This window comes from Benincasa hispida, chromosome 11 (assembly GCF_027475165.1).
Source record: "Benincasa hispida cultivar pf3 chromosome 11, pf3_genome.v1.1, whole genome shotgun sequence".
Classification (NCBI taxonomy): domain Eukaryota; kingdom Viridiplantae; phylum Streptophyta; class Magnoliopsida; order Cucurbitales; family Cucurbitaceae; genus Benincasa; species Benincasa hispida.
The window spans coordinates 36,850,200-36,876,097 of record NC_143488.1 but is presented as its reverse complement, the minus strand read 5'-3'; the positions used below and the strand labels follow the sequence as shown (position 1 = coordinate 36,876,097).

General features: G+C 34.1%; 1 protein-coding gene across 1 annotated transcript; it reads right to left on the bottom strand.

Moving 5' to 3' along the window:
• Positions 1 to 18,950: 18,950 nt before the first annotated feature.
• LOC120069591 (uncharacterized) lies at positions 18,951 to 19,727 on the bottom strand. The gene has a single exon (XM_039021381.2). The coding sequence runs from the start codon at positions 19,715 to 19,717 to the stop codon at positions 19,145 to 19,147; it is 573 nt and encodes a 190-aa protein (XP_038877309.2). The 5' UTR covers positions 19,718 to 19,727; the 3' UTR covers positions 18,951 to 19,144.
• Positions 19,728 to 25,898: the final 6,171 nt, after the last annotated feature.

Below are 25,898 nucleotides of genomic sequence, written 5' to 3'. Positions count from 1 at the left end.
AGCATCTATCAATGTCACTGATTAGAAGTCTATCAGTGTCTATTAGCATCTATCATTGATAGTTCTAAAATTTTACTATATTTTGTAAATATTTTGGTTTTTTTTTTCTATATTTAAAAACAACCCTATTAGCAATCCAAAGGGTTGATAAAAAGACAAGAATTACTAATTGGGCTAGTTGCATAAATAGAATTTAAGCCCAAAATAATAGAATATGTAGTACAAGAATAAAATAATTGCATATATAGATTAAAAAATGGTAAAAGACTAAAAAATCAATGCCTAGTCACCATTTTGTTCGCTTCTTCCCGATTCTCTCAAATTAAAAACTATCACTGATAGCACTATCAGTGATAACACTGATAGTTGCTATCAATGATAGCTTTCAATTTGAGAAAAATTTATGCAATATTGAAATATTAGCTTTTAATTTGCTATCATTTATTATTAGCTATCATTGATTCACTTTCATCAATTGGAATCAACGTTGAAATATTACTACTTAAGACTATCAGTAGCTATCAATGATAGATTTATAAATAGTGATCAACTTTGAAAGAAGACCAACAACTTTGATTACCATAGTAGTTATCACTAATAATCTTTTATTATGGCTATCACCGATAGTAACTATCAGTCGTTATCACTGATAGACTTTAATCAATTAAAATCAACCTTGAAATATTAACACTTAAGGCTATCAATGATAGACTTCTATAACTGGTTATCACCTTTGAAAGAAACTCGATATATAGATATCACCTAAGTTTTATCACCGATATCGCTAACATCACTAATAAGATGCTATCAATGATCTCACTGATAACATCACTAATAAGATGCTATTAATGATCTCACTGATATCATGCTATTAGTGATAGTTCTCTATCATCGATAACGTGCTATCAGTGGTAGCTTCTATCACCGATAACGTGCTATCGGATAGCTTCTATCATCAATAATATGCTATTAGTATTAGCTTCTATCATTAGCTTCTATCAATCATAGCCACCGAACACCTTTTTGCCCCTTTCTCATCCTCCCAAACATTTGTAAATCCCTTTTCTTTTCGATGATAGCTTCTATCACTAATAAACATGCTATTAGTGATAACTTCTAGGCATTCCATTTATATTTTAGTTCGAGATTCAACTTTATTAATTAAATTCACTAAGTTGGCTATCAATGATAGATTTCTATAAGTGGCTATTAACTATGAAATATAATCAAAGATTAAGCTATATTGATAGAAAATATTAGTGTCTATCATTGATAGACTTTCATTTGCTATTTATATTTATTGTTTGTTATAATAATCAAACTTGATGATTGACTTGTTGGTGTTAAGTCACTTATGAATTGAGTACTTTCAAGTCACGCGTATGGAACTCGGCCTCATAATTCTTGTGAAAAAAAAAAGGGAAGAAGAAAATATTCAAATAAAGGAAAGAAAAATTTTAAAAATAAGAGAAAAAGAGGAAGCAAAAACTGAAAAAAAAAAAAAAAGGAAACAAAATTAAATAGAAAAAAAGGAAGCAAAAATCGGACAATTGAAAGAAAAACTAAAAAAGAAAAAGAAAGGGAAGAAGCAAAAAATCGGAGAAAGGAAAGAAAAAAAAAATAAGCAAGAACTGAAGAAAGAAAATAAAAATAAAAAAAAGGAATAAGCAAAAATCGAAGAAAGAAAATATAAAAAAAAAATGAAAGAAAATAAAAAATAAAGGAAAGAAAAAGAAAAGGAAAAAGAAGGAAATGGAAGAAAAAAAAGGAAAGAAGTAAAAATCGGATAAAGGAAAGAACAAAAATAAAATAAAATAAAATAAAGGAGAAGAAGCAAAAACTGAGAAAGAAAATAAAATGAAAAAATGAAAAAAGTGAGGAAAGAAGCAAAAATCGAATAAAAGAAAGAAAATAAAAAGACTAAAAAAAGGTGTACAACAAGATAAGATAAGGAAGGCAAAATTGGAAATGAAAAAAAATTCAACGATTTATTTGTAAATATTTTAAAGATGTAATATATTTTTAGATTTTTTCTCTTATTCTACACTATATTACAAATATCTGGCTAATTTTGCCCAAAGAAGGTTGCAACTTTGTCATTTGGGCTTAATTTCTTAAGCTCATTAGTCAAACACAATTGTAGCCGCAGTGTAAACTTGACAAATTAAATATCGTAGAATCAGATTATATAATTAATTGATTGACTAAATAGAGATTATGAACTGCATATAAAAAAGAGAATGAACACCGACACACATTAAACAAGAAAGTTATGGGTGAATTGTGCCACGTGTTGTCGTAAAAAGAAATTTACACTAGACAAACATGGAATTTAATTATCTCTTCTTTAAAAAAGAGGTTTAATTTTTAGCCTTGTGATTATTGAATTCCCATTATAAGATAGTTGTAATTTGCTAATGCCTCAACAATTTCACGGGTCATATATGAAACTTATACCTAGTCTCAAGGTACCTTTGCTTGTGTCCCCTATGAGTGGTATTTGTATAAGTCAATACCAAGGTGAATGGAGATAGTGTTTATAGTAAGTGGGAGCGGGACATATGTCAACACATCCCACGGTCTCTCTCATTAGTTTGTAGTAAATTTTCATGCTCGGCCTCAAGGCACCTTTGCCTGTGTCCCCCTATGGATGACATTTGCATTATTCTTTACTCAAACTCTAGAAATTGATAGGGTTGCTTTAGTTTTTGCCCTAAATGGGTTTTCCCTACGGTTGGCTCATTGAGGCAAAACTCTAGAATTTAAAATGAAGGGTTACATTTACAAGAAAATGCTAAGTTAGTTAACAATTTATGGATTGAACAATGGTGCTGATATTTACAAGTACAAGGAGTTGTCTATATATTAGTTGAGATGGTCTCATTTCAATGAAGGGGGTACCTGATCACTCTATAGTGGCTTTTACCTTGTCTCACTGAAACATCATTGCAAAATAGATGTCACATAGGGTGCATTAAATTATTTTGATAAATTTGATTGGTTTTTTCAAACTGGGTATTGCATGAATACTAATATAAATAAATTTTAGTTTTCAACATTTTTTTCAATATGACTTCCACAATGTTAATTATGCTCGTTGCCGATAAATTAACTAGCAATAATTACATAATGTGGAAAAACACAATCAATATAGTTTTGATCATCGATGATTTGAGATTTATCCTAGTGGAGGAATGTCCTCTAGTCCTAGCTCAAAATGCAGCTTGAAACATTCGGGAGGCATACAAGTATTGCAGGAAAATGAAAAGGCCTGAGCGTATATCTTCGCAAGCCTTTCTAAAGTCTTGGCCAAGAAGCATGAGCCCATGCTCACTACCCATGACATCATGGAGTCCTTGTGGGGAATGTTCGAACAACCGTTTGCACAGCCCAGGCATCACACTCTTAAAAATCCATCTTCAATGTCCATATGAAAAAAATTGCATTTGTTCGAAAATAATTTCTCAACACTATGGTCCACTTTAATGTGGTTGAGATGAATAGGTCTGTCATTGATGAGGCCAGTCAGGTTAGCTTCATCTTGGAAACTTTGCCTGAAAGTTTCCTATAGTTTTGTAGTAATGCTGTTATAAATATGATTGACTACAACTTGACCACCTTACTCAACGAGCTGCAGACTTTCCAATCTTTGATGAAAGACAAGGAACAAAAGAGTAAGACAATTGTTGCTTCATCCTCTAAAAAGTTCTTCAGAGGTTCGACATCTGGAACTAAGTTTATGCTTTTCTCTTTCGACACTAAAAAGTAGAAGAAGAAAAAAAATACAAAGGGGAAAGCTAACTCACCAGCTACTGCCCAGAATGTTGGGGTTGATGCCCTAAATCTCGTAGGGTCCTGTAGTTTGTAAAGACGTGTATGAACAAACATTTGTGATGTAATGATATGAGATATTTTCTTCACTATTATCTATGAAATATGAGATATTTTAGTTGCATTTATCACAAGCTAATAAACTAAGATCCCTAGTTATCGTTGTAATTTAAGCATGTATGTGGAGACATACAAATGGATCATGCCTTAAGTGATAACCTAAAGGTTTGTAATATATGGATAAAGGAGGCAAACCTTATCCTGGTGACACTACGGATACAACCCGCTTTGTAGATGTTACAAGTATTGTAAAGTGCTACAGATGGTCTGATCCTGATCATTCATATAAAGAAATGTGAGCAGAGGTATCCTATACAAAAGAGTTTGTATAAGACCGGACCAAAAAATATTTAGTCTCTTTATATAACGCCGTTCATGACAGAGACTTTCATTTCACTAGGACGACCATAGGTAACATGACCTTAATCCTGAGTGAGTTGAGAACTCTTGCCAATGAGGGCGGTCTTTTGATTTGCATGGGTGCGAGTGGCCAGATCACCAACTCAAACCTACCACTTTGGGGATTCGTCTGATTGGAGAGTTGGGAACTTAACTACAGAAGAAGAAATTCACTCCTTCCCCGAAGTAGGGGTAAGTAGATAGATTGCTCCTTTAAGGGCTGATTCCAAGGCTTGAACAATGTGCTGCCACACACTTTCTCATGGCCCGAGAAGTATTCACTCATAGTAGGACTATGATGTATTGTTCATTAGAAGATTCAGTGGTACTTAAGAAATTAGATGTAACTACGGAGGCAAAACGATAAATTGGGCCAGCTATACTTACGAACGATTTGTGAAAGGTCATCGTACTATTGATTGGTTATATCCAATGGACATAGAAATATGTAGTATGAAAAGTGCAGCTGTTGGTCTTTAGTGGAGTGTCCGACAGTTAACGGATGGTGGATATCGTGATTAAAGAGTTTAGTCAGTTTTTCATGTACCGTTGGAGCTTTAAGCTACAGGTCCATAAAGTCCCCTTGGTAGCTCATTGGATTCAAGTTGAGAATCAGTTTTTGGGTTAGTTTGAAGTGTTCAAATTAACAAGAGGAAATTTTATTATATATGATATAATTAAATTGATTCAACTATATGTGATATAATTTATTTGATGTATTAGATACATTGATTGGAGGAATTAATATAAATATGATTTATATTAAATAAAGAAGAATAGAACTATGGTTTAAATATTACATATGATATGATATTAAAACTATAGGTTATAAATATAATATGATAAATTAGTTATTATATTTATTTATAATAAAAACAATTATGAGATAATTGTGATTGGTTTCTCCTTTAACCGTGCGTGAAGTGGGAGGTTATTTTCAGTTTTAATAATTGAAGAATAAAAAGTGAAAAGAGTTTTCATTTTGATTGATTATTCGAAACGGATAACATTTTGATCGAGAGAAAGAAATTTATACGATAGCCCTTTTGAGAGAGTGATCGACGAGTTAGTTGTTTACTAAATGATCAAGTACCCAGTGTCTATACGAAAGACTTGAGCCTTTCTCTCACTTACTTGATCGTTTAACTCAATTGTATACTTTCTTCTTCCCTTTACCAAATCCACATAGAGCCCATAACTCTTGGATTCTCACACCGAGAATACCAAGGTAACCAAGTGGTAGTGTCGAGTGTTGTTGTTCGAGGGTTGAGGATCGAGTATTACTTGATTGGGTTTGAGGATCTGATATTTCGTGATTTCATTAGTTGTTTATTGCATTCATGCTCATGATCAAGTTTGCTACAATGATCAACTGGTTTAGATCGAGGGAAACGTGAAGAACAATTCTCTAAAGGTATTTTTGGGATTGGTGTCCTAATTCTCCCGAAGTCTCGTAGTTTGTAAACTGTACACATTGTTATGAATAAAATAAGAGTTATTTTATTTAGCACTTACTCATATCCAATAAACAAAGCTCCATGGTTATTGTATGTAAACTTAAGCATGTATATGAGATATACAAGTAGATCATGCCTTAAGTGATAACCTAAAAAGGTCTATAGTATAAGGATTATGGAGAGATACCTGATCCTGGTGACACTACAGATACGATCTGCTTTGTAGAAGTTTGCAAGTGTTGTGAACTACTACAGATGGTAGATCTTGACCATTCATGTGGAGACATGCGAGTAGGGTGTCCTATACAAAGAGTTTGTATAAGACCAGATCACGAGATGACTAGTCTTTGTACATAACGCCGTTGATACTTGAGACTTACATCTCACCTAAACGACCATAAGTGAAATGAACTCAATCCTGAGTGTTTTAGGAACTCCTGCCTTTGAGGGCGGTCCTTTGATTAGTATGGGTGAGAGTAGCCAGATGCCAACTTAACATGCCTACCATTTTGGTAATTTTTCTAATTTGGGAGCTGAGAACTCAGTTACATAAGATGGAATTCACTCATTCCCCTAAGTAGGGGTAAGTAGATAGATTGCTCCTTTAAGGGCTGATTTCAGGTCTTGAACATAGTGGCCATAACTTCTCTTTGGAAGAGAGAACTCAGTTGTAGTAGGACTATGACTTATGTTCATTAGAGGATCAATGGTACTTAAGGAGTTAGATGTAACTACATGGGCATAATGGTTATTGGCCCAGCTGTACTTACGAGTAATCTGTGAAGGGTTATCGTACTGTTGATTGGTTCATATTATACATAATATATCTGTATTAAGAAGATTGCAACTATCGGTCTTTAGTAGAGTGCCTGGTAGTTAATGGATGGTGGATCTTGCGAGTAAAGAGTTTAGTCAGTCATTCACATACGATTGGAGCTTCAAGCTATAGGTCCATAAGGTCCCCTTGGTAGCTCAATGGATTCAAGCTGAGAATCAGTTCTTGGTGTTGATTTGAAATGTTCAAATTGACAAGAGAAAATTCGATTATATATGATATGATCGTTGTGATGTATGAGATACATCAAATGAAGGATTAATGTAAATGAGATTTATATTAAGTACCATAAAATAGAAAAAGAACTATGATTTATATGTTTCATGAGATGAAATATTAAAACTATAGGTTATAAATATAATATGGTAAATTGGTTATCATATATATTTATAATAATATTAATTATTGGATAATTATCTCTTTTTCTCTAATAACCAATTGAGTGGGAGGTTATTGGTGGTTTTGTGGTAACCTTGAGATAAAAGGAAAAATGTTTTCATGAATTTAGTAGAATTGTTATGAGAGTTGCTATTCTCAGAAACTCACTCACGAATTGCTGTAAGTGAATAGGATTCGCTAAACGATAGTTGAAGAGAGAATAAACAATCATGGAGTGACACTACACGATATTTCACTCAGCTGGTCATAGCTAAACGATCGCGGAGCTTTTGCTATATGATCGCGGAGCATTTGCTAAATGATTAGGCATTCGTCTATACAATAGACTTTTGTCATTTCCCACTTACTCAATCCTTTACACGATTGTTATTCCTCTGGTCTCTTCCTCTAACCAAGTCCACACAGAGCCCACACTTTTGGATTCTCACACCGAGAATACCAAGGTAGTCATTATAGTGGTGTCTTACTCAACTCGACTAAGGTTCGGGGTGTTCGTTGTGTGGTTGTTGATTGATCGTGCTATGTTGCAGTCATAGTGTTCGAGTGTTCGTGAGTTGTTGTCTCAGAGACTGAATGAGCGTTCGTGATCAAGGGAGGTTGAAGATGAGTCTTCAAAGCATGCTGTAATTTCGTATTGGGCATGGCCGGTGAGTTTTCGTGACTGTAATTGTGTATGTTCAAATACAAATGGAATTTGGAACGATCATTCTACTGCTCATGAAAATTCTCATATCCGATTTCCTTCAGGTATGTCACTGTATTCTAGTTGGTTTTAAAAGAAAGCATGTTGTAATTTACTATATAATATATAACTATTCTTGTCTATTTGTAAATGCTTTGTTCTTTCAGAATGGGTTTGGAACGATCTTGCTTCTGCTCAATGGTTCTCTTGAATAAAAGATCCTTCATAGAAGGGCAAGAAGGCCAAGGCTGCAAAGGGGATTTGTTTCCATTACAACTAGGAGGGAAATTGGAAGAGGAATTGTCCCAAGTACTTGGCAGAAAAGAAGAAGGCCAAAAAGGTAAATGCGATTTACTTGTTTTGGAGACTTGTTTAGTAGAGAATGATGATTCAGCTTGGATAATAGATTTAGACACCCCTAATCATGTTTTTCCTCATTTAAGAGAATTAGTTCCTAGCGGCAACTAGAGGCTGAGGAGATGATGATGCGTGTAAGAACTGGGCATGTCGTCTTAGCTACAGTGGTAGGATGACTTCGACATTATTTACAGAAACCATATATTTTATTAGATAATGTATATGTGGTTCCAGGCTTAAAAAGGAACCTTATTCCTGTAAAATGCTTAATTAAACAGAAATCTCTCTATCCTTTAATGTAAATAAAGTGTTTGTTTACAAAAATGGAGTATATATTTGTTATGCAAATCTGAAGATAATCTTTATTTGCTAAGACCGTTAGTAGCTAAAGCTCTCTTTAATACTGAATTGTTTAAAACTATGGTAACTTAGAATAAAAGATAGAAATTTTCTTCAAAAGAAAATGCCCATCTTTGGAACCTAAGATTAGGACACATAAATCTTAATGGGATTGAGAGACTGGTCAGGAATGGACTTCTAAGTGAGTTAGAAGAAAATTCTTTACCTGTATGTGTGTCATGCCTTGAAGGCAAAATTTTTAAAAGATCTTTTACTGGAAAAGGTAACAGGGCCAAAGAACTCTTAGAACTTGTACATTCAAACCTCTGTGGTCCGATGAATGTTGAGGCAAGAGGAAGGTTTAAATATTTCATCACTTTTACTGATGATTATTCCAGATATGGGTATGTTTATTTAATGCAACATAAGTCTGAAGCCCTTGAAAAGTTCAAGCAGTACAAGGCTGAAGTTGAAAAACCATTAAATAAAACAATTAAAATATTTCTATCTGATCAAGGTAGAGAGTATAAGGATCTAAAATTCCAAGACTATTTGATAAAACATGGAATTGTATCTCAACTCTCGGCACCTAGTACACCATGATAGAATGGTGTATTAGAAAGGAGAAATCGAACCCTGTTGGACATGGTTTTGTCTATGATGAGTTATGCTTCCTTACCTGACTTGTTTTGGGGATATGCAGTGCAAATTGCAACTTACATTTTGAACTGTGTTCCATCCAAAAGTGTTACTGGAACACCTTTTGAGTTATGGAATTGTCGTAAAGGTAGTTTACGCCATTTTAGGATTTAGGATTGCCCATCATATGTGCTTGAGGCAAATCCTAAGAAATTGGAACATTGTTCAAAATTATGCCTATTTGTAGGTTACCTTAAAGGAACGAGAGGTGGTTACTTCTATGATCTTAAAGATAATAAAGTGTTTGTGTCGATAAATGCTACCTTTTAGAAGAGGACCACATAAAAGAGTATAAGCCTCGTATTAAGATAGTGTTAAAAATGAAATTTCTAGTGAAACCATTGAACCTTCAACAAGAGTTGTTGAAGAGCCCAACACCTCAATAAAAGTTGTTGAAGTTGGTTCATCTAGTAGGTCAAATCTACCTCAAACATTGAGGGAGCCTCGACGTAGTAGGAGGGTTGCGGACCTGCCTATTCGTTATATGGGTTTAACAGAAACTCTAGCTATCGTAGCTGGCAGAGATGCTGAGGATTTATTGTCTTACAATATGGCAATGGAGGATGTTGACAAGGATGAACGGATCAAAGCTATGGATCTCAAAATGGAACATCAATTCAGTTTGGGATCTTGTAGATCAACCTGATGGAGTTAAACCTATAGTTTGCAAATGCATCTACAAGAGAAAATGGGGTGCTGATGGGAAGGTGCAAACTTTTAAGGCTAAACTTGTGGCAAAGGGTTATACCTAAGTTGAGGGAGTCGATTATGAGGAGACTTTCTCACATGTTGCCATGTTGAAGTCTATTAGAATACTCTTGTCCATTATCTCATATCACTATGAGATTTGGTAAATGGACGTTAAGACTGCTTTTCTGAATGGCAATCTTGAGGAGACCATTTATATGGAGAAGCTTGAGGGATTCATAACCCAATGTCAAGAGAAAAAGGTTTGTAGGTTTAATTGATCCATTTATGGGTTGAAACAAACTTCTCGATCTTGAAATATAAGATTTGATACTGTAATAAAATATTATGGCTTTGATCAAAATGTTGATGAAGCTTGTGTTTACTAGAGAATCGTCAACAATGCAGTAACTCTTCTTGTGTTGTATGTAGACGATATCCTATTCATTGGGAATGATATAGGCCTACTGACTGAAATTAAAAGTTGGTTAGCAACCCAATTTCAAATGAAATATTTGGGAGAGACGTAGATTGTTCTGGGCATTCAGATCTTTATAGATCAAAAGAACAAAATACTAGCCTTGTCTCAAGCATCGTATATTGGCAAGATGCTTATCAAATTTTCAATGCAGAACTCCAAGAGAGACTTGCTCTCTTTCAGGCATGGAGTTATTCTGTCTAAGGAACAATGTCCTAAGACACGTCAAGAAGTTAAGGAAATGAAACGGATTCCCTATGCATCGATTATTGGTAGCTTGATGTATGTGATGTTGTGTACTAGACCTGACATTTGCTATGTAGTGAAGATAGTTAGTAGATACTAGTCTAATCTAGGATTTGATCACTGAACCGCCGTTAAGAACATCTTCATGTATCTTCGAATAGCAAGGGACTACATGCTTGTATATGGTTCTAAGGATGATCCTTCCAGGATACACGGACTTCTATTTCCAGACTAATAAGAATTCTAGGAAATCCACATCAGAATTAGTGTTCACTCTTAACGGAGAGACAGTAGTCTAGAGGAGTACCAAGTAAGGGTGCATTGCTGACTCCACTATGGAGGCTGAGTATGTAGTAGCCTGTGAAGTTACTAAGGAAGTTGTGTGGCTCAAGAAGTTCCTGACTGATCTGGAAGTGGTTTCAAACATGTATAGGCTCATCACCCTTTATTGTGATAATAGTGATGCTATGGCTAATTCTTGAGAACCTAGGAGTCATAAACGCGGGAAACACATAGAGCAGAAGTATCATCTCATTCAAGAGATTGTGCATTGAGGGGTTGTAATTGTCACACAAATAGCTTCGGCGTACAATGTAGCTGATCCATTTACAAAGACCCTCACGACTAAGGTGTTTGAGGGTCACCTGCAGAGTACGGGTCTATGAGACATGACACATCTGGTCTACGGCAAGTAGGAGATTTTGTACTAGGTGCGTTTTATGCCCTAGTTTCTTGTTTTGTGTACTTTTTCTTTAGCATGACTTTTATAATGTACACCCCACTAGCTTTAGGACAGATGAGGGATTGTTGGGATTGATGCCCTAAATCTCGTGGGTCCTGTTATTTGTAATTGTATTGTACAAACAATTTATTTATTTAATAAAATATGAGGTATTTTATTTGACATTTAGTAGAATTAACCCACAAAACCAAAAAACTAACATATGAAGTTATCTTCTATAACTTAAACATGTATGTAGAGACATGCAGGCGGATCATGTTTAAGTGATAACCTAAATGGTATGTAATAGATGGATACGATTGGGTACCTTATCCGGGTGACACTACGAATATGACCCGCTTTGTAAATGTTACAATTGTTGTAAAGTGCTACAAATGATCAGATCCTGATCATTCATGTAGAGACATGTGAGCAGAGGTATTCTATACAAAGGGGTTTGTATAAGACCAGACCATGAAATGAATAGTCTGATTATATAACATCGTTAATAATAGAGATTTACATTTCACCAAGATGACCATAAATGACATGACCTATCCTGTGTTAGTTGTGAACTCCTACTTATAAAGGTGGTATTTTGATTTGTATGGGTGAGAGCGGCCAGATCGCCGACTAAATAAGTCTACCATTTTGGGGATTTGTCTGATCGGGAAGCTGGAACACAACTACACAAAATAGAATTTACTCCTTCCCTAATTTCGGGATAAATAGATAAATTGCTCTCTTAAGGATTGATTTTGGGGCTTGAACAATGTGGCGCCACACCCTCTCTTAGCTCGAGAGGGGTTTGGTCATATTTGGACTATGACTTATTATTAATTAAAGGGAGCAGTAGTATTTAAGGAGTTAGATGTAATTATAAGGGCAAAACCGTAATTTTAGCCCAACTGTACTTACGAACAATTTGTAAAGATGCATCGTACTGTTGATTGGTTATATCCAATATATATAGAAATATATCTGTAGTGTAAAGGGTGTAGAAATCGGTCTTTAGTGGAGTGACTGATAGTTAATGGATGTTGGATAATCTAATTAAAGGAATTTAATTTATTATCCAAGTACCATTGAAGCTTCAATCTACAGGTTCATAAGGTTCTCTTTGTAGCTTAACAAGGATTATTGAGAATTAATTTTGGATTAATTTGAATTGTTGAAGTTAATTAAGAGATTGATTATATATGATATAATTAATGTAAATTAATTATATGTGAAATAATTAATATAATGTATTTGATACATTATAATATAAAGTTTATTTTGAGAAGAATTAAATATTTGAATATGATTCAAATACTAATTATATGGATTGAATTCATTTAATTAAATTTAATATAAATTTGATATATATTAAATACTATGATTGATTGAGAGAATTCAATTATAGGTTATATTGTATTTGATACAATATAAAAATTATAGGTTATATGTTACATTTGTTATAACATATAGTTTAATATATATTATATGATAAGTTGGTTATCATATATATTTATGTGTGTGTGTGTTAAACTTTTATTAAATGATTTTAAAAAAAATTTAATTTAGGAGGGAGTTATATCTCCCTCCCCCTATTCTCTTTCCTCAATTAATGGTGGAAAGGGAGATTTGGTTTTTACATTATTCTTCTTATTCGCAGTAGTTTTCTACACAGAGGGTCTGTGTAATTTTCCTAGAAGCATTCTCCAAGTAAAATTCATTTCTCTCAAAATTTCCTCCCTCTCTCAAAAGATAGCAGAGCTCACACACTCCTGCTTATTCTTATCCTCATAAGGAAAATAAAAGAGGTCCTCTTGTGGTGATGGCCATTTAGGTTGCTGCGGGTTTTTGAGATCGAAGCGTTCATGATCGGATTGAGAAGGGTTTCTTGTGAAGATTAATTTGTTCTTCAAGGGTAAGCATAAATCTAAACTCTTCTTCTTCCTTTCAAAAGCATGCCATAAAAAAATGTGATTATACATAATTTATGTTCTTTGTATTTTAATTTTGTGAAATTGAAAATTGGGAACGATCCCACTTTCGCATTGGACCTCACATTATTTCATGTTAAACTTTGTTTAATTAAATTTTATAAATAAAAAAATAGTCTCTCTGATGTAACAAAATCGTTCACCATTTTCAATTTGCAATTACTTTTGTTTGCTGTAATAAAAAAAAAAATTAGTAATTGCACGTAAATTGAAAAGAATATGAATTTCCTATTTAAAAAAAATTACCAATTTCATTTTTTATTTAATTGAAAAGAATATGATAATCTAGGAATATGAAGAGCTTAAACTACTAATCGAGTAGGTTTTGCCACCGCTAGCAAACCTTTACTAATCAGATAATATTTATAAATTGCCAAACTAACTACTTACAATACAAGGTAACACAAATGACAAGTTTGGGGTAGAAACATAGGGAAGAACAGAAGATTAGCACTTCCAAACTCATTTTTAGTTAAAGTGGTAAATGGAAGGGGGGTAGGGGATTTGGCATGGATTGGTATTTGAAATTGCATAAAAGTATATTGCAAGAAAGCTTTAGATGGAAATGTAATCAATAGTGATATTCTAGCTTAGAAGATACAGATCGGAATCACTCTATGTAACTTTGTTCATTGAATTGTTCAAATGTAATTTTATGGCTCTTGATTATGCCTAGCCCAATTGGTTAGAAATCCAACCAATGGTTCTAATTACCTAACATTTAACCAACAGCATTACGCTCTAGGGTTTACGCTAGGATGAAGATTTAATTTCAATAATTAAATGTTCAATACGGTTTCCCCTATGTCAATAGAAACAATGCTTAGTTATAGACAATCAATTACAAGCCAACTTTTACTTCTTAAGGATTAACCCACAATTACATGTCACATATTGCAAGTTAATTCAAAGCACTCAAATTGTATAATAAAGTATTGTTTGTCAATTTATAACAAAATCATGCCATTCATACACAATAAATTCATAAAAGAAACTCATAATCAAGATGTAAAGATCACATTAAAACAAAACTCCCAAAATTACATCGAGCTCATCCCCAAATATTCTAAACTAGAGAAAATCCTAGAACTTACCTTCTTATAGAGATGAAGAAGGTAAATTTTGGTATCATCTTTATCGATTACATGAGGAGAAAGGAACAAAAATACAAGTGGAAGTGAGAAAAAGGGAAAAAGTTCGATGGGCGCGAAATGGGAGGATTCATTTTGCCCTAAAAATGAAGAATTTGTATTTATAGAATCACGACAGTGTGTCGACGCTAGAGTCAGTGTCACACACCCTTGCCATACAATGTAAGGGTAGGATAGCGTAGCGGCGGTTCTCCTCTACATGCATGTCTTCTTCGTGCATCCTTGTAGCGCTGTGACACCATTGAGTAGCGCCGCAATGCTGCACCAAAGTGGTGCCTATTGGAAAAAGTGTCAGGCATTGACACCGCGGTGTTGTATGCTGCACCTCCAGGGTCGTCATTTTGTCTCCTTTAAAGCCCAGATGCTCCAAATTAACCTCAAATGGCTCATAACGGCCAATTCTACCTCCTAGCTGCCCAAAACATGAAAAAACACTAAATAAACACATCAAACACAATAACAGCTTTGAATTAAGTGGAGTGAGATAACACATTTTCGATGATATCAAACATCCCCAACTTAATTCTTGATCGTCCTCAAGCAAGGTAGAATCACATATTCACACAAAAATATGCTTGCTTAATCACAAGGTTTGTTACTCTAGTCTTAACAGTCTTCTAAGATAAGATTTGGAATAAAAAATGAAATCCAATCACAATCAATCAATGAAGCAAATTTTAAGAATGATTCCAAATCTATTCATGCATGAATGAGTCCAAAGCCCTACTAATTAAACCCATTGAACCCGAAATGGTTTTATAAGGCTCTCAATTTATTTTCTCTACTCTGACTCGAAGGCTTAAGACCTAAGCTTCCTAGACTCAATAATGCAATGACACGCTTAAAAGAACCAAAATTTTATTCTACTTTTTTTTTTCTCAATTTCTTACTTTACACAAAAGAGGAAACCTTATCTAGACACACCATCTTTGTTTTGGCTTGCCCATATGGGTTATGTGAAAGACATCCAACTACGAACAACATCTCTTAACAAGGCACTAAAGCTTACTCATTCCTGAGGGGTATTTTAGTAGAGAGAGAAACTACGATTGTCATAGACGCCCCAGGTTAATCATAACCCTAAGAAAGAGGAGTAATCCCTTTAAAAAATAACATACAAACTTGTTTTTACTCTACAACATGCTTTTCCTTTTTACAAACTTTCTTTTATTTACTCTACACTGGACTTTTACAATACAAAATAAGAGTTTGACAAAAAAATCAGGCATGCATTACTAGATTGAGCTTTAAGTCACTTGATCATGCTATGAGTCTAGGCTTTCCAATTCATAGGGTGTCACAACAAAGTAACCCAATTCTTAATGCGAATTAGTACTAAACACGAATCTCGCTTAGAAGGAAGTGTTTAAGACTAGTTTAGGGTCAATTGGATTAAAACTCTTAATTGACTAATCAGGCTATTAGGTCTCACTAATAGGTTGTGGAGTTCAACGAGTTCACATTACCTTTTATATCTGATGAAAGAATTTGAATCTAATGAACTATTCTTCAGAGACTTTTTATGGATAAATTCAACTCAATTTCGTGCTCTGTTTTCATCTTGAACTTTACATATATTGCATGTTGTCTTTTAATTTGTATCTTTCACAATGAAACCCCTCGTTGCATGGAATTTTTTAATTGGCCTTGCTAGTTCGTAGTTTCCCTATGAACTTGACCCCGTACTTACTGCTTGTATTACCCATTTTAGTATATGTTTTAGGCTTGGTGAACACATAACATTTGTTTAGTCAGAAAATTGTAGGCGACATCGAGCCAACCTAGTGCTAAATCAAACCAAACTACTTTGAACCAATCGAACTGAACCGAACCACCATGGATCGCCACTGAATCGTACGTAATGCAGCCCCAACTTTGCATTGTCGTAGTGTTACAACACCATAAGCAGCATTGCAACGTTGCGACATCAGATTGCATTTTCGAGCAAATTCTTCGACTATTCTTCATTTTGGTCAGAATTGGTCTCGATCTTCATCAAATTCAACCATAATTATAGATATGGACTTATAAAAGAAATCAAGTTTCATGGTAAATGCCCAAAAACACAGGGGCCTTTATAAATTTGATCGAATCAAAACATGGAAGTCTATAGCCATAAACTACTGTAAACATTCATTTGTAAAATTGACATTCACAATGCAATTAATCCCATAAAAAATCCAGTACAAATATCAGAAACCTAAATTAATATACCGAGATGACACTTATACCAATTGTAGGGATGAAAGCCCTAACGCAGCGAAAATCACATAACCAAACTTGTTATTCATTTGAGATTTCTGAAATACCCATGCACTGAAAAATCTAGAAAAAATTACAGAAACTAACAAAATTACGGTCTATTGTAAAATAATTCTAATCTAGGTTAAGTATGCCTAAATTAATTCTACAGAGAAAGGGAAAAGAAACCTTACCTTTGTAGTATCAAACAAAATCTAATTCTCTAATTGATTTCACAAAGAATACCATAAGAGTTGCCTCCCTATCCTTTGGGATTTCTTAATGTAAAATTTGGTTTTTGGAAACAAAAATTGATTGGAAAGAGTAGGGGAATAATTTTTGTTTCTGAAGAGAAAAAACTTCACAAAACATTTTGTAGGTTTCTTAACCAATAGGAGAGGAAGCATGAACATGGAAGAACCCACGATTCAGATAACTCCCCAACGTGGGTGTTATCAACTCCCCTAAGTGGGTGTTATCTTTTTAATTAATTAAATTAATTAAAATTAACAATTAATTAAATCTTATTTAATTAATTATTTCATTTAAATCATATTTAAATGAAACATCTCTCACATAACTTTTAGTTTTAATTCAATTAATTTAATTAAATCAAATCAAATTAAATAATTATTTAATTATTCAATTAAATAATTACCAAATTAAATATCAAATATTTAATTTAGCCTACATTCAAATCATATTCAATTATATTTCTCTTAGAACCTATAATTTTCATGTGAATCCAATTCATATTAAAATTAATATTTGAACTCCTTCAAATATTTAATACTCCCGTAAATTAATTTTGAATTATATCCAAAATTAAATTTATATTATAAAATTAGAATATAAACATTATATTATAATGCATTATTATACATTATATTATTTCCTATGAATTTGAACTTTTCAAATTCATAACATAGTTACCTCAATTTCTTTTACAAGGTAGGAAGAGACCTCATGGACTTACAGATCAGAAGCTTCAACGATATAAGATTAATTGGCTAAACTCATTCACCAAATTAATCAATATTCGTTAATTGTGGGTACACTCTATTAAAGACCCACAACTGCACTCTTGATATGAAATTAATTTTATTATTTTATTTGTAATAATAAAATTAATAATCTTTTTTTTAGTATTATTTTCATTCTTTTAAAAATTCAACGCCAACGACGATTTTTGCAGCGCCTTCACCTATTTGTCCACTTCCATGAGTTGTACGCATCCTCCACATTTGCGCATTGCGCGACATTCCATTGGGACTCTTTGCCTATAAATTGAGTGAGCTTCTCAAGACAGAAGCATCACTATGTAGTGTGCTTTCCCTTTTTTCTTTTCTATTTCTTTTATGTTTCCGAGCTTTATCATTTAAGAAGGGTGTTAGAACTCCGATTGATTTCGATGCAATTCTGTTCGAGACAGTATTATCTGGACTTTTTTATCCTGGGACTGGTGTGGCCATTATTAAACTACTTGCACAAGGGGCAGAGTTGCAAAAGTCTGTTTTGTGACTCAGGCTATAACAGTTTTCTCTTTTGCAGGTTAATTTCTGATGTTCGACGTCGTTCGAGCTATTCGATCACAGTTATCTTCTGTCCATCGGAGGTAGTCGTTCCAACACTTATAAATTCATTTGTGCAAGAAAGGAAGGGAACAAATAATAATAATAATAACAATAACAATAATAATAAGTTTAGAATTGGTAGAGCAAAACAAATTAACGAATGTGATTTCACTCGGATATGTACATACATGTTCAAGGTTTTACTGATTTTTTCCTCGAGGGAAAGGGGAAAAGAGAAGGGAGTTATTTCTAGGGGTAGAACCACTCAGATTCGAAGGTATTGAAAGAAGAGAGAAACAAGTGATGAGAAGTGAAGATAACTTAACGGAAGGCTTAGAGATTGACCAAATTTGTAAGTCAAACATTAAATTGTTATCGTTCCTAAAGTAGAGGGACCAAATTGTCACTCTGAAAAGTTCACACAATAAATTGTTACTTTTATGAAAATTTAGAGATTAATAGTGATTTTTAATCAAGTTTTTTTTTCCATATTTAGAAGTTCATTAATAATACAAGTCTATGACTAATATACTTTATTCACAAACCATATTTATCAATGATATATAGGCTATTATGATGAATAGATTTCAATCCAAGCTTTCTGGTTTCTATATAAGTAATGAAGTTCTATATGCTATTTGAAACCTATCATTGACTATCGTTGATAGACTTCAAATAATATAAACTTATAAATCATAGATTCCGCTCATAGAGTTTATGATTGATATCTCATATTATGGATGGGGTCTATTTTGACATTATTGCCTATAAGTAAACATTACCCAACCAAACTTCTCAAATCAGAATGAGCACAAATCATAATCAATAATAACATAGTTAAAAAGTTTTACACTTCGAGGCATCCACATATATTTAGATGATCCAAAATAAAATACCAAAAACAATTAAGAATTGATCATAATAAAATTTCCTTTTAACATAACAAATACCAAATTCAAAATCTTCAACAAACTCAGTTCCACAAATATTTTCGCTTCATTTAAGCGATTAAAGCCGCAATCATTAATCCAACTGCAACCGACCCACCAATGGCGAATCTGTTTGCAGCGCCACCGTTATCCTTCTTCGATGGTGCCGGAGCTACGGATGGCGCCGGTGGCTCCATCATTCCATTTGGTGACGGAGGACTGCTTGCTGGAGCTTTAGACGATTTCGGTGCCTTGGCCGGCGATGGACTCATTTTCGACGGAGCCGGAGCAGGTGCTTTCGTTTTTGCCGGCGATGGTGCATGACTGGGACTCTTCACTACCGGTGGTTGAGCAGTCGGCGACAATGTGGGTGGGTTCGCTTTGGGTGGCAAAGTCGGTACATAGGATGACGGGATGGGGCTGATCTCCGGTGGGGTAGCCGGCGGAGAGATTGTCGGGGAAGGTGGGGATGTCGTCATTGGCGGTTCCGCCATCGGTGGAGAGGACGGTGGCTCATTACTGGGAGTCCATTTCCACGCCGGTGATTCGGGGCCCGGCGCAGGAGACGGTACTGGGGAGTTGGCAGCGGCGGAGATCAGCAGGAGCGCCACCGTGAGAACAATCAGAACGGTGGAGGAAGCCATTGTTGAGAGATGAGTAAGCTCGGTGAGAAATATGGGGAAAATAAGAGAATATATAGAGAAGAGATTAAACTTAATCAAGATGAAGATCGAACGGCTCATAAAATATATAATTAATTTGATTTCTTAATTTGTTAAATTATATTGAGAGTTTGTGGACTTCGACTACTTCTAGTTTGTGCCATGCCATGATGCCACTAAGTACTATACAAGCTGTCAAAAAGAAGAAAGAAAATTAATTAATTAATTACAAAATCTTCCTATGTTCTTAATGGACGGCCATATTTTCTTCTCTCGAAATATAATTTAGGAACAGGAAAATTATATTATTATGCATTATTATTGTTTTTGTTCCTTGATTAAACTTTATCAAATGCTTTTTGTAGCCTTAAACTAGGTAAAGAATTTTACCCAAAAAACTATTTAGTTTGATTATCATTTAACAACTATTTAGATGTTAGCTTAGTTTGACATGTCATAAGTTTGTAATTCGATTTTTTTTTTATCTTTGTTATACTAAAGAAAACAAAAATTATTAGAATATCTTTTTCGACTACATGTAGAGGTGAAAGTGATCATACCAATAAAATTGTTGGATTTTCTTTTCTCTTTTTAATATTGTAATCTATAAAATTTTGTTACAATATATATTTTGAATTTTATAATTGAAATATTGTAGTTTTAAATCATGTATTAATTTTCCTTTTGCATACCAACATTTTCAATGATATTTCTACATTTTCTTCCATAAGTTCGATAGCAACATAAGGGATGAATTGTTATTATTTTTATTATATCATTAAGAAAAATCATGAAACATAAAGGACAAGCATACAAAATATCATTAGTGTCATAATAATAATAATATATATATATATATATATACCGTTGGAATCAAATGAAGGTCGCTATTACTACTACATAAATTGGATTACTTGATATTTTTTCAGTGTCAAGTAAAGGGTATATTTGACAATTATAAAATCGTCAACTATTCGAGTGTCAAGTATAGTGTGATAACTTATAAAATCGTCAACTATTTGAGTGTCAAGTATAGTGTGATAACTTGATTCCGAAAAAACGTTAAGTAATATGTTTCTTGATACAATTTTCGTGTCAAGTAAGATAATACACTTGACATTGGTGGTATGTCAAGTTTATTCGAGTATCAAGTATAGTGTGATACTCTTTGACGTTTTTTATGTGTCAAGTATATGTCTTTTTGTTTTCAAATTAAATGCTCAATCGATATTCTCATTTTCTACCTTGTATTACAACAATACAATTACATCAAATAAATAAACATTACACATTTAAGATCTATCAACTCAATATATTTACTAAAAATCCATATGTTCAACTATGAACACTCCTCACAAATTACAACAATATTTCTCTTTCACACGTACATGCACAAAATAAAATCTCAACTATTGCTTTTGTATACAAAATTCAACTTTCAACAAACACAAAAGTGAAAAATTGTTTAATAAATAACCTCTCAACAAAGTACATTATTTAATCTATACATTGAGCTTTGAAGTCTAAAGATCGAGAACTAAGGGTCAGGTAAGCCATGTTTAAGCAAGTCAACCTGCAAAAAAGAATAAAGGGCGATAACATCAAATTTCAAAAGATATAAATAAGTGTTAAAATACAACAACTTAATCCAACCTATGAAAAGTTCAATAATAATGGTTACAAAACGCAAATTCTAGCAACTATGTAATAATTTCAAAAGAGTTTCAAGGCCTTAATACCTATCAAAACATCCAAACATCGTTAACTTTGTTGGATAGTGGCTCCAATCCCTTGAAATCTTTGAATTGAACATCAAAAATTGAAAATAACTCAATTATTAGATCAATACTTCAATGGGTAACAAAGAACTATTAATACTAACCTCCAAACTTACCAAAATCTTGTCAAGATTGGTCTCAAACCTATTGGACAGCAACTCAACTCCTTCCAACACTTCAATCTAACATAAAAAAAGTGACAAGTATTACTAAGTTTATGTCAAAACTTATTGAGTGTTCAAAAATTTTCAAGTAAAACCACTAACACCAACCAAAATATTGTGGGCAACAATGGAACAAACCCAATATCAAACAACAAACAAGATATACCTCATATACTTAACGAAAATCTTACTGAAATCAATATCAACCTATTGGATAGCACATTAATGTTCTCCGAATCTTGAATCTAAAGCCAAATCACAAAGAGCATCAATCAATTTCGGTAAAAAAAATTATGAGAAAATCTTACCGAAATCAATATCAACCTGTTAGACAATACATTAATGTTCTCCGAATCTTGAATCTAAAGCCAAATCACAAAGAGCATCAATCAATTTGGGTAGAAAAACTTATGGGTATTCAAAAATTTCCAAGAAACCCACTAAAGTAATCAAAACTCACCAAACTTACCAAAACCTTACCCAAAAATACAAGATTCCAGCAAGGTGGAGTATAGATTTGACGAGATAGAGTGAAGCCCACACTTGAATAAATCTGTTACAAAGCTAGACCTCAACGAAGACGTGGACGACCTCGATGACAACAAGAAGATTTGATTGGACCAACTTGACTGAAGTGATGGAAGCAGTTGGGGGCGTTCGGCTACAGATCTGGGTGGAGCTGAAGCGACGGAAACATTTGACTACAGATCTGGGCGTGGTTGAAGCGATGGAAGCGGTTGGGGACGTTCGACTACAAATTTGGATGGGGCTGCAGACTCACGAACGACGTGCACAACTGGCGTGGCTAAGCAGATAGCGAGGAAGTTGAGTAGACGACAAAGAAGAGGGCTGACGTGGCTGAGCAGACGACAAAATGAAAAGCACAATAACAGCAGCACGTACGGAGGCAAGGGGAGAATGAAGGTTGACGATGGCTAGGGCGCACCCGAAGAAGAAAAAAAATTGGGGGGAAGGGGAAGATCAAGAGTGAGATGGTGAAGGAGGAGAGAAAGAGTTTTTGATTTGAGAGAGGGAAATGAAAATGGGAGAAGGCAATGTTATTTTATTTGAGATTTTTGGTAGAAGGGAAACCAAATTTGAGAGGGAAATGAAAATTAAAGTCTCTACACGATCGCTGAGTAAGAAATAAAGTCTCTATACGATAGCTTAGCTCTGCTACACGATCGTTGAGTAAAACTAGACAATCGCTACCAAATGCTACACGATCGTTGAGCTCGGCTACATGATTGCTTAGTTCTGCTACACGATCGCTGAGTAACAAAATGCTATATAATTGCCTACCTAATGCTATACGATTGCCTACTTAATGCTACACGATCGCTGAGCTCGGCTATATGATCGCTTAGCTCTGCTAGACGATCGCTGAGTAACAAAATGCAATACGATTGTCTATCCAATGCTATACGATCGCATACCAAATGCTACATAATCGCTAAGCTCGGCTACATGATCGCTTAACTCTACTACACGACCGCTGAGTAACAAAATGTTATATGATCGCCTACCAAATGCTACACGATTGCTGAGCTCGGCTACACGATCGCTTAACTTGCTATACGATCGCTGAGTAACAAAATATTATACGATCGCCTATCCACTGCTATACGATCGCATACCAAATGTTACACGATCGTTGAGCTCGGCTACATGATTGCTGAGTAACAAAATGCTATATAATCACCTACCCAATGCTATATGATTGCCTACCAAATGCTACACGATTGCTAAGCTCTACACGATCGCTGAGTAACAAAATACTATATGATTGCCTACCCAATGCTATACGACCGCCTACCAAATGCTATACGATCGCCTACCAAATTGGAGGTCTATCAAATATCCGAAATATTTCGTCAATCTCCACTTTTTTAACCTTTTTATTTGACATGAAAAAAAAATGTCATGTAAGAGCTTCGTATACTTGACACATGAAACGTGTCAAGTAAGACCTTACATTACTTGACACGAAAATCGTGTCAAGTAAAGGTTCGCGTGAAAATATCCGAAATATTCCGTCAATCTCTGCTTTTTTAACCCTTTTACTTGACATTTTTTGTCCAAAATCATATTACTTGACGTTTTTTTTCCACAGAAACGTCAAGTAATTAAAAACTACAAGTGTCAAGTAATGTAGATTTTGTAGTAGTATATATATTAGTCTCTATAATAAATTTTTAAAAAATATCCATTAACATTCACATTCTAAACCATAGTTTTAAATCACATTTGTAAAAGAGACAACCTTTAAAAATACAAATCTTTATACCGTCTCTTGAAGAGAAAGCTATGCTGCAATAGAAAAACACATTGTCCCTTGAAGAAACGATATAATGTCGCATGGGTAGGTCACCTTAAGAATTGGTATATGTAATAAAAAAATATTTTAGATGGTTCATTATTATATATTTAATTATAAATTTAATAATTAAAACTTTAGTTTATTTTTAACAATGGTTTTGGTGGGTTTATTGTTAAGGATCTATTGGACATTTTTTATATTTAGAGACTTATATGTAATGACAAAGAAATTGAAGGTTTAAATATTAAACCTAGAATTAGACACAAACCATGAAAATTTAGAAACTAGACATATAATTTAACATTTTTTTTTTTTTTTTTTTAAATATACCATGGTTTAAATACTAAAATGCACAAAAGGTTGTGAACTAATTAGGTTTCCTTCTTAACCTATTTAACTTTTCTTTTCTTTTTTTCCTCATGGCTTCATTTTCATCCATGCCCTTTTTACTTAGAATGAGATAAACAAATCTATAGCTTCATTATTAAACAAAATAGAGCAAATTTGGAAAAAAGAAATAAGTATATAGATTTTGTGAACGCTGGAAACAATGATTTCATTCTTTCCCTTTAATATATAGAAAAATAATAAGGTCATATAATCTCAACCTATGAGAGAGAACCACATATAACAACCCATGTGTCGATGAATAACATCTAATAATCTTAAGAAAATCACCAACACCTATTTACACAAAAGGAAAGGGGAGAACGACATCGTTTCACCCTATTGCCTTAACATCTCCCTTCAAATGAGAAGATGAAAGAACCACCCCGAGTTTGGCACGAAGCTCGCAAAAACGGTGTTTAGATAAAGGCTTAGTTCACCCATTTGATAGCTAATCAGAAGAAGGAACATATCGAACATCAAGTTAGAATGGAACACATGATTGGTTGCAAGGGAGAGTGCACTAACATTGTCACACCAGATTAAGGGAGTCGAAGAATTCAACAGTTGAAGTTCCTTGAGAAGAGATGGAATCCACCTTATGTCAGCAGCAGTATGAGCACGTGCGCGATATTCCGACTCAGTGGTAGAATGAAGAACTACATGTTGCTTCTTGGAGCTCCAAGACACAAGAGAATGGCTAAAAAAGATACAATGAGCAGCGATGGATTTATGATCATCCACATTGCATGCCCAATCCGCATTGCTGTAGGCAACAAGGAGGGAGCTTGATTTCGAAATAAACAGCCCATGACTCACAGTACCTTGGAGATACCGTAACACCCTATTAACATCTTACCAATGAGCAGTGGTTGGACGTTGGAGAAACTGACTCAGCTTATTGATAATGAAGGAAATATTCCAACGAGTGTGCATGAGATATTGCAGGGCCTCAATGACATTGCGATAAGGAGTCAGATTGGACAACATTTCTCTTTCATGAAGAGACATAGACTTCCCTATCACAGCTAGAATGGGGCTGGGCTTGAGATGAGAAAGATCAACTCGATCAAAAACTTCCTGTATGTACTTGGACTAAGTCAGATATAAACCATCACGGGTACAATGAACCAGAACACCAAGGTAATAGCTCAAATCGCCCATGTCTTTTAAAGAAAAAGTAGGGGGTAACCAAGATACAACGTAATCCACTTTGAAGAACTCCTTGTAATCAGAATATCATCGAGATATCAACACCAAGATAGTGAGACAAAAGGAGTTGAGGAAAATTAGAGAGTTATTTGCTCTCGAATTGCAAAACCCCAACAAAGAAGAGTGGATTTGAGCTTGTTAAACCATGCCTGTGGAGCCTACTTCAAGCTATATAGGGCCTTTTGAGTTTATACACATGTCAGGGTAATGCTCACTGATATAGCCATCCGGTTGCTTCATATACACAGGTTCATCAAGAGTGTTGTTAAGAAAAACATTGTTGATGTCTAACTGACGAATGA

Bases quoted from the DNA above. Each gene is read 5' to 3' on its own strand.
- LOC120069591 (XM_039021381.2), bottom strand. From the start codon at position 19,717: ATGGCTTCCTCCACCGTTCTGATTGTTCTCACGGTGGCGCTCCTGCTG.